Source organism: Ailuropoda melanoleuca, chromosome 10, assembly GCF_002007445.2.
Source record: "Ailuropoda melanoleuca isolate Jingjing chromosome 10, ASM200744v2, whole genome shotgun sequence".
Classification (NCBI taxonomy): domain Eukaryota; kingdom Metazoa; phylum Chordata; class Mammalia; order Carnivora; family Ursidae; genus Ailuropoda; species Ailuropoda melanoleuca.
In genome coordinates, this window is record NC_048227.1 from 8,357,373 (window position 1) to 8,371,358 (window position 13,986).

Consider the following 13,986-nt stretch of genomic DNA (forward strand, 5'->3'; position numbering starts at 1 on the left):
GGACGGGCACGGGGGCTGGCATTGGCCCCCGATGGGACGGACGATCCCGGCAGAGAGTAGAGAGAGGGCGGGCACCGGGAGGCCGGGCCAGGGCCAGCCCCCCCAGGCCAGGCCCCCCAGCGCGTGGGGGTGGGTGAGGGGATGGAGGGGGCACACGGCACAGATGGGGGTGGGGGCGGGGCAGGACAACTGAACTCAAAACTGAACCGAAGAAAGGGAGGAAAAACAGAAATAAAAAAAACCAAAATCCACAAATGTCATTAGATACCAAAATCAAAAACAATGTCTGAACTCCTGGGGAACTGACATTTTTTCTGTTAACATTTTTCTTTCTTTGTTTTCCGGCCCTGCAGAGACCTGTGGAGCTGTCAGTAGCACCCGACTGTCTTTCTGTTTCTCTCTTTTCTTTTCCTTTTTTTTTTTTTTTAAGTTCTGATTTTTTAAGTCCCTCTTGGTTAACGTCCACTTACCAATAAAGTGGCACTTCCTCCTTTAGTAGGTAAGATGTGTAAGAGAAGGGAAAAGTGTGGTAGCGTAAGTTCATCATTAGATTCACAAAAATGCAAGAGAGATAGAGAGAGAGAGAGAAAAACGCAACCACCCCATTCTAGGCCGAGAGGAGGCCACACCGCCTCTGGAGGAAGGACTGGCAGCGCCCGGCTCCTCGGGCCTGAGCAGGCACCTCTTGGGTGACTGCTGGATAGAGATGTCAAATGGTTTTCCAAAAGTGCAGTTAGGACACAAGGGTTGGGATTCAGAAAACCAGAAAGGGAGCCTGGTACCATCAAAAGGGCCCTGGCTGGCCACCAGGGGTCTGAGAGCCTGCCACTACCTCACTGAGTGACCCTGGCTAAGTCACTTCCCCATCCTGGGCCTCAGTTTATCCATCTGCAAAATGAGAGGGTTGGGCTTTGCTTCCTGATGTCCCTTCCAGAGCAAATATTCCAGGATTCTCTGTGTACCCCTGGCCGCCCTCTCCATCCTCCTCCCTTCACAGAACTGACCCCTCCTCCTGTCCTTGGGTTTCCATCTGCTAACAGTTGATTACACTCTGGTGTTTAGAAGTCTGTCCCCCATTCCCACCCCACCCCCAATCACCAGCACCGACTTGACTTTGAGCACCCCCAGGGCAGATTATTTTGTTGGATTCAGCTCTGTAATCTCGGTTTTGATCACAGAACTTGGTGTCTAGGAGGGCCTCGATGCCTGTTGCTGAGGAAGGAGTAAATGCCTTTCCAGGGGTCAGGGGCCAAACCAGGTCATCCTAGAAGAGGGGCGGGGTGGCCAAGCTTTTTTGGCAGGCTCTTTGGATGAGAGAACAAACCAACTACCACCCCTCAGGGCACCTTGCTGCCAAGAGACTGGAAGGAGCATGGTTTCCTTGGCATGGCCCTGGTGTTGCTGGTAAGAGTGGCGCCAAGGCCTTTCTGCGCAAGCCTGGATCCAGCCAGGGCTTGGAGGCAGAGCCAAGAAGTCAGTCTCATTGGTGGAAAGGCGCAGCCAGCTCGTGATTGATGGCTGAAGCAGCCTATGAACACTGGCGGGAGCAGGTGAGCTCAGCTGTCCAGAGTCAAATGGGCCGTGAAGGCCTCCTGGGAGAGCCTGGTGTTTCCCTCTGGGGCAGAGTGGATATCACTGGGTACTGAGATACCCCCCTGAGCACCCCGACTCTCCTGATCACCAGCTCGCCCCTCATCCTAGGCTAGGAAACATGGGAACTGGGCTGACTCGCCATGGCCCCTCTGAGATGGCAGTTCCATTCTCAACAGACCTCACCAGGAGACCCTTGGCTCCCCTGACGCACGTCCCCTCCACCCCAGCAGGTGGCCAGTGCCTACAGCTCCCAAGCCCCCAGGACTAGGTTCTGTCATACAGCACCCTTTTCCCTCCAGAGGAGGCAAATGAGAAAGCAATCTCCAGGATCTTCACATTGCCAAGTTCTTCCCTATCTCCTGGGTTGTCTGAACATGTAAAGTGAACAGATACTAGGTGGGGGAGTGGGAGCCCCGGGAGCCAAGGCGTAGTGACCCGTACATACCCAGGAAACACTGGACCCTGCCTTTAAGATGCCCTTGCTTGCTGCTGTGATGGGGGCCGGTAGCAAAGCCAGAAGGCAGAATGTTGAACTGGGGGTCAGGACCTGGCTGTGAACACTGGCTCCGACCTAGACTCTGGATCTGTGCCGCCTTCTCTGACTCCAGGAGAGAGGCCAGCAGTGGGGGAAGGAGACTGAGGGCCTTGATATTCCTTCCCACAGACACCGTGGGGGGCCCTCTCTACTTCCCAGTGTTGGGCTGGGAGTGTGGTGGGAACGTTAGGAACAAAAAGGGTCTGGGTTGGGTGGATGCCCACCCCCATCATGGTGCTACCCCCAGCTGCTGAGGCCCCCTGTGCTTCTCTGGACGCTTCCTGCCCGGTGCGCCTTCAAGTCGAACCTGTCCTCTCCTCCAAGCCAAATGCCATAGCTTCAGATGGTAGTAACTGGCAAAGTGAAACACCCTGGAATCAGCCCCGATGTGAGTCTGCTGTGAGACCTCAAGGAAGTGACCTCTTGCGGGCCTCAGTTTCCCCACTGGTAAAGTGGGGTTTACTGGGGTCTTTGGGGGGGCCTGAATAGGGGTTGAGAGGTTCTTTTGAGAGCACCAGTGACTGACAGTCCCCTCACAGATGCACGGGGTCAGAGCAGTGCAGGAAGGTCTGGGCACCCCCACATGCCAGGATGGTGGAGGATGGGAGGAAGGCGCCACTGGGCAGCGTGGCAGACAGCGCCCTCCCTGGGGGAAGACTCCTAGGGCTGATCTCACACCCTTATCCACCCATCCCTCCCTGGAGAAAGAGCCACCATGATCCTGTCGGAGCGTGAGCCTCAACCTCCACTTGGCTGGGTCTTGTTCTTCCCAGGAACTGAGGGAGAGCCAAGTCCAGACACCATGGGATTTCACAGCTAGACAGGACTAGCTGTCCTGGCCAGGGACCTCCAAACATCTACTCCAGAAGCCTGTTCTTTGTGACTCCTGTCCCCTCTTCCCCTTCCCTACCCTCACCCCCCACGACCCCCTCATGGCCTGGCTAATGCCTATGGGCCCTCAGCTCAAGACCACCTCCTCCAGGAAGCCTCCCCTGACCCTCATCCTGAGTCAGGTGCATTCCTCTATGATCTCACAGACCCTTGTGCCTTCTTTCTGTAGGGACTGTGCCAGGTTGTGTTAGGGCCGGGCCTACGGTGGTGAGCAGAGCTCCCCATCCACAGTTCAGCTTTTCTAATTGTTCTGAGTCATTTTTGTCAGTCCTCTAGCCTGGCAGGTGCGGGCCTCAAACCCAGGTCAGACTGCCTCTCGCCAGGTGTGAATACCCAGACAGGGCCTGGCACGGAAGTGTGCTCACCAAATGTTGGTTTAGTGTGTGTGTGAATGAATGAATACGTGAGTGCAGGAGACTTGCCTGTCTTTGAGCCCGGCTTCCAGAAGCCTCTCTGCTCCTTGGTACCACCTGCTATCTGCTCTCTTCTCTTTTGCTTATGTAAGAAGTCTTTGAGGGGAAAAGACAATGGAAAAGAGTAGCAAGAGATGGTGTGCTAGGCCAGTCCTGGCATTTTTAAGGACAAGAACGCTGAGCATCTGGGATGCTTTACCCTTGCTCCCCCCAGGGCTCAGACAACTACCCCCCTAACTCAGCATCTCAGCATCTGACAATCCCATTTCTGGGTCCCTGGTCACATCAGGTCCTCCCAGAAGATGGGGGCCTCTACTCCTCCCATCAGTCTGGGACGGGGTCTCCCTGTGGGACCAACAGTGATTTCTTCCTCCCTGAACAACTTCCTGTCTGCCTTCCCAACACCACTCACAGATGAGGAATGTTCTGAGTGGATGAGCTCCTCACCACTGGTCCCTGGGGTCAACATGGGGGGAGGAGAGGATGGATAGCCAGGCCTACTCTTTCCAAAGCTGAGGATGGAGGTCCATCGAAGCCTCACAAGGGCTGGGATGTCAGACTTCTGTAGCTACTCCCAGATGGGACAGGAAACAGCTTAGAGATCAGGGATGGGGAGGCGGGTCCCCTGAGGACCTACTCCTGATGCATACCCTCCATGTGACTGGATGAGCACTGGGCTGGGAGTCGCAAGTCTCAGGACCTAGGCTCCGTTCTGCTCCAACAGCTTGGGGAAACCCAGCCCCTATTGACTGTCCTTTCTGACTCATTCTCTGCACATTAAGCTCAAATTCAGAAGACAGAAGGATGCTGGGCTGCTGAGGGAGCCCCTGTCTGGGATGGGTAGTGGTGCAGGCAGGGGGAGGGTGAGCTGAGAGTCCCCTCCATCCCCCAAATTGCCCCACAGAAACTTTGCTAAGTAGGCCCTCTAAGTCCAATGCCAACTCACTGGCGCCCTGAAATTCAACTACCATCACACCCGAAAGATGGAGCTGTGAGGGTCATCCCTGGTCCCAGCTGCTGCCCCAGAGTCTGCAGCTCCCACCCTAAGTTCCACCTGCCACCAGGACAGGACGCTTGGGAGCCCGGCAGGCCCTGGAGGGTGGGGCAGGGCTCATTCCTCAGGCTTGGCCTCAGCCAGAACTTCTTCCAGGATCTGGAGGCCAAGAGGCCAGGCACAGGTGCCTCCACCACTGCTTACTGCCCAGATGGGCCCCAGGAGCTGGCAGGGGTGAGGGGCAGGGGGGCTTAGCAGCTACTCCAGACAACAGAAATCAAATCGGCTCAACCGCAGCATACAGTTCAGGAAGGGAACACAAACTTGGAATGCTAACCACACAGAAATGCATTCGGACAACAAAATGAGAAAGAGAAGGAGTGGAGGGGGCTGGGGTGGGGCAGGGGTTGGGGTGGGAGAGGAAGAAGGAGGCGCGGGGCAGGCGGAAGGGAGGGGAACATGAACCAGAAGAGTTGTGGGGGTGGTGATGGTGAGGGGAAGTCAAGAAAACCAAACGACAAACCAGGAAACACAGCTTTGTAGCTCATTTGGAGAAAATGCAAGTTTACAAATGAGTAGTCACTAAAATAAAGAAAGAAAAGGGAGAGGGGGAGAAAACCAACCAGAGCGAGATCGAGAGAAAGAGAGAGAAAACCACATTCAAACCAAGCAGAGTGGCGGGGCTTATCTGGAGATGGGAGCGAGCGGGCGCACAGCTGAGCCGGGATACCTACCTTCTCAGTGGTCAGGGACAGGAATGCAATAATAAAAAAGAAAAGACGGTCTCCGCATTGGGAATGCAGAAGGGGGGTAAAGATAGTGACTCTAAGCTGCGCTCCCCCTCGGGAACCAGCACCAGTACAGCCAGTCTGGCTTTTGGTCTAGTCCCAGGGATGGGAGGGGGCTCCTACCCAGCATTTCTGTTTGCCTTTTTTTTTTTTTCCTTTTTTTTTTTAGAACCCACAGGCTCCAAGAACCAAGCTTTCCTTAACTCTTTAAACAACAGAAAACCTCCAGAGGGCATGCAGGAAGCAGCTGATGGAAGCAGAACCAGAGGGCGGGCTAAGGAGAGGGGCTGAGAGCATGGGGAGAGAGGCCCATGTTGGGGAGAGAGATGGAGAGAAAGAGAGACAGAGACAGACTTGACAAAGAGAGAGAGAGAGAAACAAAGACAGAAGGAAACAGACAGACAAGCAGGGAATAGAGAGAGGTGGGCCCGGACAGAAAAAGGAGAGAAAAGCTGTTTCAACAAGGCAGAGTGAATAGATGGGGTGAAGGGTTCGGTTCATTTAAAAGGGAAGGCAACCACAGATCTGGTCGGAGGCCCGAAGCTGCCTCAGGCCTACCGCTTTCCTGGGGCTTCTGTGTCATTTTAGGAAAACTCATCCCTCCTGCCTTCTGGCTTCATCCTGGAAGAAAAGCCAAGATGCCCCTTCCTATTCTGACTGCCTCCCTCTAGCTGTGGTCACTGTTCTTTCTGGGAGCAGGTGGGGGGGAGGCCTGGGATGGCACAGGTTAAGCAGTGCCATGGCCACCTCTTTGAGCCAAAGGTAGAGGCCAGAGCAAGCCTATAGGGGCCTTTCTCAGGAACCCTCTCTGCCACCCTCCCCGAATAGTGAGGGTTCCCTTTGACACTTCCAATGCCAGGGACAGCTAGAGCCAAGGCAGGGCCCCTACTTCTAAGCCCTTAAACCCTGCAGGCCTTTTCTGGGACTTGGGCTCAGCATCTTACTTCTCAGTCCCAAACCGTGTGACCTTGAGCAGTCCCCTTCCCTCTCTGCCTCACTACTTCTGTCCCCATATGTGCGTGAACTGGGAGGGTGTAGGGTTCCCTGAGACTCTGAAGCAACGCTCATACAGAGTTGGGCTTGCTGAATGCAGGGCCCACCTATACCCTAGGCTCCCTGTGGGAAGGCCCCAGTGCCAGGGAGTTGAGAGCTGGGAGTGTGCCATTGACATCTGGAGGGGTTCCTCAGGGGAAAGGCAGGTGCTGAAACGATAAGCATCATCTCCCAAATGTTCCTCCCCTTACTCAGGGTTCCCAGAGTGTGCTTTCCATTGACCACTCTCTCCACATCTTGGCTGTGGCTGCTGGTCTTGAGGTGAGAGGGCTGGAGTCTCCTTTTGGGTCTACCTTTAAAAAGCTGTGTGACCTTGAGCTGGTCATTGACCTCTCTGAGCTGCAGGGAGCAGTAAATAGCAGAACCCAGAAATCCCTTTGGCGGTTCCTCCCTGGCCTGGGATGGAACAACACAGAGATGTGTTGGGAGCCAGGACCCGGCTAGCCTTTGTCTCAAGAGGATGATGGTCTCGTTCTCTTGCCTGGGAGTGTCTGACTTTGAAGCCCTCACCTGAGCTAAACTCTCTCAGGGGTGTACGGCTCCCTCCTCCAGGATGTGAGGCCTGGCACAGAAGGTGCACAGCAGCCTGGCTCTGTCACCCCAGCCATCCTATCCTAGATGGAACCAGGGAGACACCGGGTGCTTGCTGCCCTGGGATGCTCCCTGGGTGACCTGGGACAAGTCTCTCTTCCTCCCTGGGTCTCCCAGCTTCCCTCCAAGGTTCCTTATAGGTAGGGACATGGAAGAACAGTGCGGGCCACTTCTGTTCATTTAAGAGCTGAGGCAGTTCCAGCACGTGCCCTGGGGTCGAGGAGAGGACTGGCTGCTGATGCAGGTTTGGCCGGAGCTGTTGGCGTGGGAGTCACTTTTTAAGAGTTATCTTCCCTTTTAAATTCTGGTTACAAAGGATAAAAGAATAAGTAGATAGAAAGATGTATACGATTAATGTTCACTTGAGATTCCAAACCCATCTCTGCGTTAGGAGGAGAGGCCCCCACAGTAACACACACAAAAGCAAAATTCTAGAACGACATAGAAGATAGGAAAAAAACAAAAATAAAAACAAAAAACCAGAAATAGTTTGCATTTCTGTACATTACCAAAGGAAACCAAAAAAAGAAAGAAAATACAAACAAAAACAAAATAACAGGAAAAGTTACATAAACTTCCCCACCCTCTTCCCTTGCCGACTATACAAGAAATGGAATCACAATATTACCACGGTTCAAATGGGAGGCTAAAAAAACAAGCAAAAACATAGACGGGGTTAAAAATGGTGAGCTTTTCTTTTTTTTCCGTTTGTTCTCTCTCTTTTTTTTTTTTTTAAAGGTAGCGTCCAAGAATACCCCCACCCCCCAGTACTTGTCCCCAAAGACATTTTTGGTGAATGGCTAAGACTATGACCCCCCCCCCATCTCACCTCCCAGGAGGTGCAGGTGAGAGGCCTGGATGTCCTGAGATCCCAGATCTTGCAGGGCCCGAGGGCAGGGAGAGGATTTGGGGAGCATGCTTCGTGAAAGGGGTAACAAAGTGCTGTCTCTTAGAAAACTCCCAGGGCAGTGCCAAAATGAAATCCCATTCTGGGAGGGAATCAAGATTTGGGTGCTGCTGAGGCGATGTCCTCCCCAAGGCTGGAGGCTAGGTTGTCTTCCTTGATTGCTCTCTCCTGGGGTCTATGTAGACTATGGCCATTCTATCTGTACAAGCCCAGGGCCCCTGGTGGCCTACTGCTCAGGGAGGGGAGAGTGCTAGAAGTGGGATGGAGCCTTCTAGTGGCCCTGGCTGCCTTCTGTGCTTTTCTAGGAGGATGGGGAGCTCCCACGAGAAGGTGTTTGGGGCCCCAGCTCTGTGCCCTTGGTGGTGGGGGGATACGTATACCCTCTCCTGGGTTTTCCCCGATTGAGCCATTATCTCTGGGGCCTATGGCAACAGTCCCTGTCCTGGCTTCGTTCAGCTACCTCTGTGTGTCCTCTCCCACCCCCAAGGCAGATCCTGGGACATGGGTGCGATCCTCCCTATGTGGCCCAACCAGGCGCCTAGGAGCTCAGGAGCCTGGCACCCTGTCCAAGCGGGGCAGTCTCAAAACAGGTAATGTCCTTAAACAAAAATTAAGCTTGAGACCAAGAGCCTTTTGTCAGCTGCCTTTGGCTTTCCTCCCTAAGGCCTTGGGAGTAAGGGTGTTTGAGAAAAGAAAGGGAGTGAAGGAAACAGCCAAAAATCAAAATGAAACTGACCAACACGGACATGTTTGCTGCTGAGACCTGAGGTCTGGGGAGGGGCAGCCCCCACCCTCCCTGCTGAGGCGTCTGGGGCAGTTTGGGTCTGGGGGGGGGGACCTGCAGGCCTGCCCACCCCAAGTCCCCCGTGCCCACCCCGTGCCCCTGCCAGTACTGCAGCCCCCTCTCCCTGAGGGGGCTCTATCCTGTACTCCAAGATCAATAGACAAAGGGATGTGGGCCTCCCCTGGGGCTCAGGAGAGCCCCCAAACCCAGCCCAGCCCATCCACCTGGGAAAGGCTGAGAAGCCTGTCTGTTCTGCCAGCCCCTACCATCACCACACCTGCCTGTGGGTCTCAAGGACTCTGTGCCCCTCCTGGAGAATGGGTAGGGACAGTTTTTGAGTGGTGTTGGTGTGGAGTCTCTGAGGGAGCAATGGGTACACTGGCAGGTGCTTTAGGAAAGATGGGACATGGGGACCTGCAGGTTGGGACATCTGTCCACGCGTGGGCAGTCCCGGGGCGGGGGGGAAGGACAGACCTTCCTTGGAGCAGGGACTTTGGAAATGCAGCTCAGTGGCGGCTTGGGGACAGAGGGGGGGGCTCTGAGGGTGGGGAGTGAGGCAGTGAGGGGGTTGAGGGAGGGAGGGTGCTCAGAGAGGGGGAAAGGGCTTGGTGGGGAGAGGGAGGCTCAGGGCCTAAGTAATGCCCAGGGGAGATCCGACTCCTGACTGCGACCCCTAGCATCGTCCATGCCCCTCCCACCCCAATAGGCCTGGGGGGAGGGAGGCAGGAGACCTGGGTTCTCCTCAGCTCTGTTCCCAACCGTTTGAGAGCCGCGGTCAAACCCCCTTTGGCAGTCCGTTTGCCAAGCTGAAGGGTGGCCCAAGCCTGCAGGCCCCCATCCCCCTGACACTCGGGCCAGGTGGGCGCACCAACCAAGCATTCCAGGCCGCCCCCAAGCCGGGAGGGGGAAGCGGCGCCTCCCTCCCCGTTACACACTCACCGCGCCCTACCCGGCGGTGATGCCTCCCGCCCCCAGCGCGGCGCAGCCCGCACGGCGCGGGAACCCTCTGCAAAGCAAAGCGTACGTACATCTGGCGGGCTGTGCGCCGAGCCGGGGCGGCCCCCGTGCGCTCCGCTCCGCTGTCTGTTGCCGCCGTTCTGCTGGGGCGACCCCCATCCGCTGCCGCCAGACGGGGAAGGCGACCGGCTCCCGCTGGATCGCTGGCTGCCCGTCTTCCGCCCGTCATCTCGGTGCTTGGGGCTCAGCCTTGGGGGGGGGGAGGGGAGATGGGGGGAGCCGGCGTGGGATGCCCCCTCCGCAAGTGGAACCGCTGCTCCCGCACGAAGGGCAGCCCCTCGCCCGCCCTCTCCCTTGCATTTAGAGAGCAAGACCCTAGCCTGCACACTGCCTCGATTTCCAGTTCAGCGTCTGGGGCGTCTCTGGGCGGGGGGCCGAAGTTCTGCCCGGCCCACTGCTAGGTGAGGGAGCGCCTGCTCACTCCTGGTAGATTTCCACCCATCGATTGCTGTCCCGACCACCATCCTCTTCCTCAGCCCCCTCTCCAGCCCTCGGGAGTGTTCAATCTGCAAGAAAGCCGAGCTGAACCTCCTCTGAAATGCTCCCAGGGGCCCAGGACCTACCTGCTGGGTGATCTGGAATCGCTGTAATGGGAGGAGAGGGAGGGGCTCTGGGAGCTGCCGCTGCTGTGGCGATTGGACCTCCGACCTGGGGACTCTGCGTGTGGCCTGGGAGAGAAACCAGCCAGTACCTAAGTTCTGCCTGACCTCCCCAAGGGGACCCCACCCCCTATAGTCTCCTACAGATATAACCCCGTTAGTCCAGGTGGGTCATTTGTGGGAATTAGTCAAAGGCACCCTTTTGTCTAGATAGCTGTCGTCCCCAGGACCTCACTGACCCCTCAGCACGTGCTTTTGTGACTAGGGGTGGAGGGATGTGGCAAGTAACAAGGGCCTAGCTTGAGAGAACCCTGGACTAGGAGGCAGGAGGCCTGGGTTCCAGTTCCCCGGTTTGCTGCTGACTCGCAGGGGCTCTTGGCTTCCTCTCTGGGTCTGAATTTTTCCATCTGGGCAGCGGGGCCGAAATGAGCTATCTCCAAGGGCCCAATTCTATGATTCTAGAAAGTGGAAGGGGGAGGAGCTAGAGAATGGTGAAGGATTCTCACCTCTTCCTCTCTTTGTTCTTCTCTTTTCTTTTGCTCTTGGGGCTTCGGGATCTGCAGAAAGCAGAGGCTGAGGAGACAGCTCAGCCTGAGCCCAACAGGGGGCCAGGAGGAGGGCTGTGCCTAGGTGTGGGTCTGAGATTTGTTTTCCTCTGGGACCTGAGTCCCCACCCCCAGCCCTGCTGGCATGGACTTGCTCATCCCACCCCACTGCTTTGGTCCCTTTCACCCGGTCAAGCCTCCTTCCTTCTTTCTCCTGGCCCACAACCACTGCCTGTCTGGGCCGCAGTTGCTGCTTCTCCTGGGAGTGCCGTAAGTGATGTGTCCACCACCCCTGAAAGAAGGCTGACTTGTCCTTTCTTTCTGGAATCGGTCTCAGGATAGGCCCCTCTATGAGTCATTGTGCTGGAGTGGTCCCTCCACACCTCGTTTGTGTCCCCTGGGTCCCTGGTTGCTCAGATGGGGCTCCTAGGGCCGAGCCCAGGCTTTCCTGCCTCTTTGCCCCCTCAGACTGTGGCTCAGCTCTGGGCCAGCTCCCCAGGGGTTTAGGAAAGAAATATTCTTCCTGGGGCATGATCTCCCTGACATTTGGGTCCTCTGGATTCTCATCGAGGGTTGCCCCCAAAGCTTCCCATCCCACCCAATCCCGCCCCATACTGTCCCATCCCATCCGGCCCCACAGTCCTTTTCCTTCTATGTTTTACTAAAGGATTGAAAAGCTTCCTAGTAGGTGTCTAAGGTCTTACTCCACCCCTGGATCCTGTAGGCCCCTCAGCCCCACCCTCCCTGATGCCTAGATTTTAGCTGGATTGTTCTAGCCCTCAACAGATGCCTTCTTCTGACCAAATAGCCAGGTGATGCTAAGAACAACAGGATGTGCTTTTCACAGGAGCAGAGTGGGGGCAGGCCCAGCAGGCCAAAGATTTCAGTTTTGGAGCTCATGTTGCTTGCTTTGGGCCTCAGTCTCCCCATCTGCAGCTGGTCTAGCCCTAAGTCACCTTTAGGTCCTTCCCAGGACCCATGGGAGCTGGTGAGACGATTTGTGCAGACTGATGATGACCGGTAGGTGGCAGCAGGGGCCCATACTGGCCCCTAAGAAGAGGGGAGGAGAGGAAGAGAAGGAAGGCGGAAAGGAAATTTGGGAGATTGGAGGGTCCGGATTAGGTGTTTATTTAGGCTGTAGGTTTATTTACGGGTAGGACCCCACCTGGCAAGTGGCCATGGGCAAAGTTCCACTGCAGGAATGGGAATGGGGACTCTGACCCTCTTCAGGACCACTGGGAGGGACTCTGTCTCCCATGCCAGCTGTGGGGATGTGACTGTCCTATATCCTCCTTCCCTCCATGCTGAGTTTTCTACTTTCCCCACCCCAGCCTCTGCCAGGGCTCTTTTTTTTTTTTTAAGATTTTATTTATTTATTTGTGAAAGAAACAGAGCACGAGTGGGGTGAGGGGCAGAGGGAGAAGCAGACTCCCCACCCAGCAGGGAGCCTGATGCGGGGCTTGATCCCAGGACCCTGGGATCATGACCCGAGCCAAAGGCAGATGCTTAATCGACTGAGCCACCCAGGCGCCCCTCTGCTAGGGCTCTTGACTTTCATCTCCTCCCCCTCCCCCAATCCATCTTGAACAAGTCACTGTCTGCTCAGAACCCCATGCTGGCTCCCAGTGCTGTCTGGTTGGAGACCAGCTCCTTGGCCTGGCAGTCAGGCCTTTTGAGGGCTGGCACCTGTCCCCGAGACACCACCACTCTTACTTACAGAGTTTTCCTTCTGTATGGATGCCCTTTCCATGTAAATTTGGGTCCTGATGCTTCTCCCTTCCTGACACCTCTATGGACACACCCCTTGGATAATGGACCTGCTGTGTCATCTGGAAACTCTTACGGCCCCCAAGTCAAGGCTGAGTCATGGGACCAGCAAGTATTGCAAACAATTGGCCTCCATCCCCTCCCCCACCCTCCTTCCCCTGCTTGGCTCTGGAAGGAGTCCCAGGAGGGGGGAGGGGGGAGCAGGGGAAGACCCTCACCCCCCTCCTCCCATCATTGCTTCCCTTGGTCCTTGGTCCCTGCAGGGTGGCACTGGCCTCTGTCCACATCCTCAACAGGGCATCGCTCACCTGTGTCGTCTCTTCCTCCGGGATCCGGAATCAGACCTGGAGGGCCACAAAAGGGTTCTCTTGAGTTTGTCTGGGGTGGCCTGGGGACACAAATCTGCACAGCCACAGTCCCAGGCCGACAGAGGTGAGAGGAGGCCCCAGGGGAGTGAAGGTACCTGTCTCTGCGGTGCTTCTTCACACTCTTCTTCTTCTTGCGCAGGGGTGAGGAGCTCCCACAGCTGCGGACATGGGTGGGGGGGTGGTTCTAGTGAACTGCTGCTCCGGCAGGGGCAGGGGCAGCTGGACATGGCTGGGAAGTCTGGGCGCATGGGGCATCTAGCTGAAGCCAGCTGCCCGTGGCAGAAAGTGAACCGAGGCCACAAGGGTCAGCAAGGTCCCTGAGGGTGGGTGACAGAGCCGCCTGTGTTGTGCACTAGCCACCCTTCAGCCTCCTCGGCATATTAAGTAAGTGAGGGCTGTTTCACATCCAAATGTCAGAGGCTCCAAAGGTGGGATTTCTGGCCTCCATTGGGGAAAGCTGGCACACGGGCAGTTTCCAGGGTCCAGGCCCTGCTGTGGCAGGCCTCCTGTCTCTGGGGGATTGCCTTGGAGTCTCGCCCACCCAGACATCCCCATCCCGCCCCCAGCCCCTGCCCGCCTTTATCACTGACCTGCACTCGGAGTCCAGTCTCCTCTTTTTGCTGAGGGCCAGGGAGAGAAAAGGGCAGACAGATAGTTGGGGCTCCAGACAGACGTTTGCCAGGGTCTCATTAAGGGCAGGAGAGGGGGATATACAGATGGGGACCCACAAAAGGGGACCCTAGCCAAGGCCACTCACACTTGGTGTCCTGAGTGAGTGCAGGGCCTCTGAGGGAGGGAGGAAGGGGGGCCGGAGCAGGTGGACTGTCACCCAGGGGTCAGGGTGTCCAGTTCTGGGGTTGGGTGAGTGCCAATGAGGGGACTCAATGAGGGGAGGGGGCTGGGTGAAGGGGAGGAGCCAGTGAGGGGGCGGGATTCAGTAAAGGCTGAGGGACTCAGCGAGGCGCGGGGCTCCCAAATGCCNCCAGCCCCCTCCCGCCCCCTCCGGCCTGGCGGCGCTCTCACCGGCTTCTCCGGTGGCCGCCTTTCTTTTTCTTCTTCTTTTTGGGAGGGGGCGACGCCGAGCTGCTGGACCAGTGCTTGGTCCTGGGAGAGAGGGGGAGGAGGGGTGAGGGAGGAGGGG

General features: G+C 56.5%; 1 protein-coding gene across 1 annotated transcript in view; it reads right to left on the reverse strand.

Annotated features, from left to right (window-relative positions):
* SRRM3 (serine/arginine repetitive matrix 3) overlaps positions 1-13,986 on the reverse strand; it is a 55,675-nt gene that overhangs the window by 4,063 nt on the left and 37,626 nt on the right. Inside the window, exons 6-12 of the mRNA XM_034669536.1 lie at positions 13,436-13,465; positions 12,941-13,003; positions 12,786-12,821; positions 10,672-10,722; positions 10,130-10,234; positions 9,578-9,755; positions 7,170-7,289 (exon numbers count right to left, since the gene is read on the reverse strand). Of these exons, the coding sequence (XP_034525427.1) occupies positions 7,170-7,289; positions 9,578-9,755; positions 10,130-10,234; positions 10,672-10,722; positions 12,786-12,821; positions 12,941-13,003; positions 13,436-13,465 (583 nt within the window). The remainder of the gene's footprint in view (positions 1-7,169; positions 7,290-9,577; positions 9,756-10,129; positions 10,235-10,671; positions 10,723-12,785; positions 12,822-12,940; positions 13,004-13,435; positions 13,466-13,986) is intronic.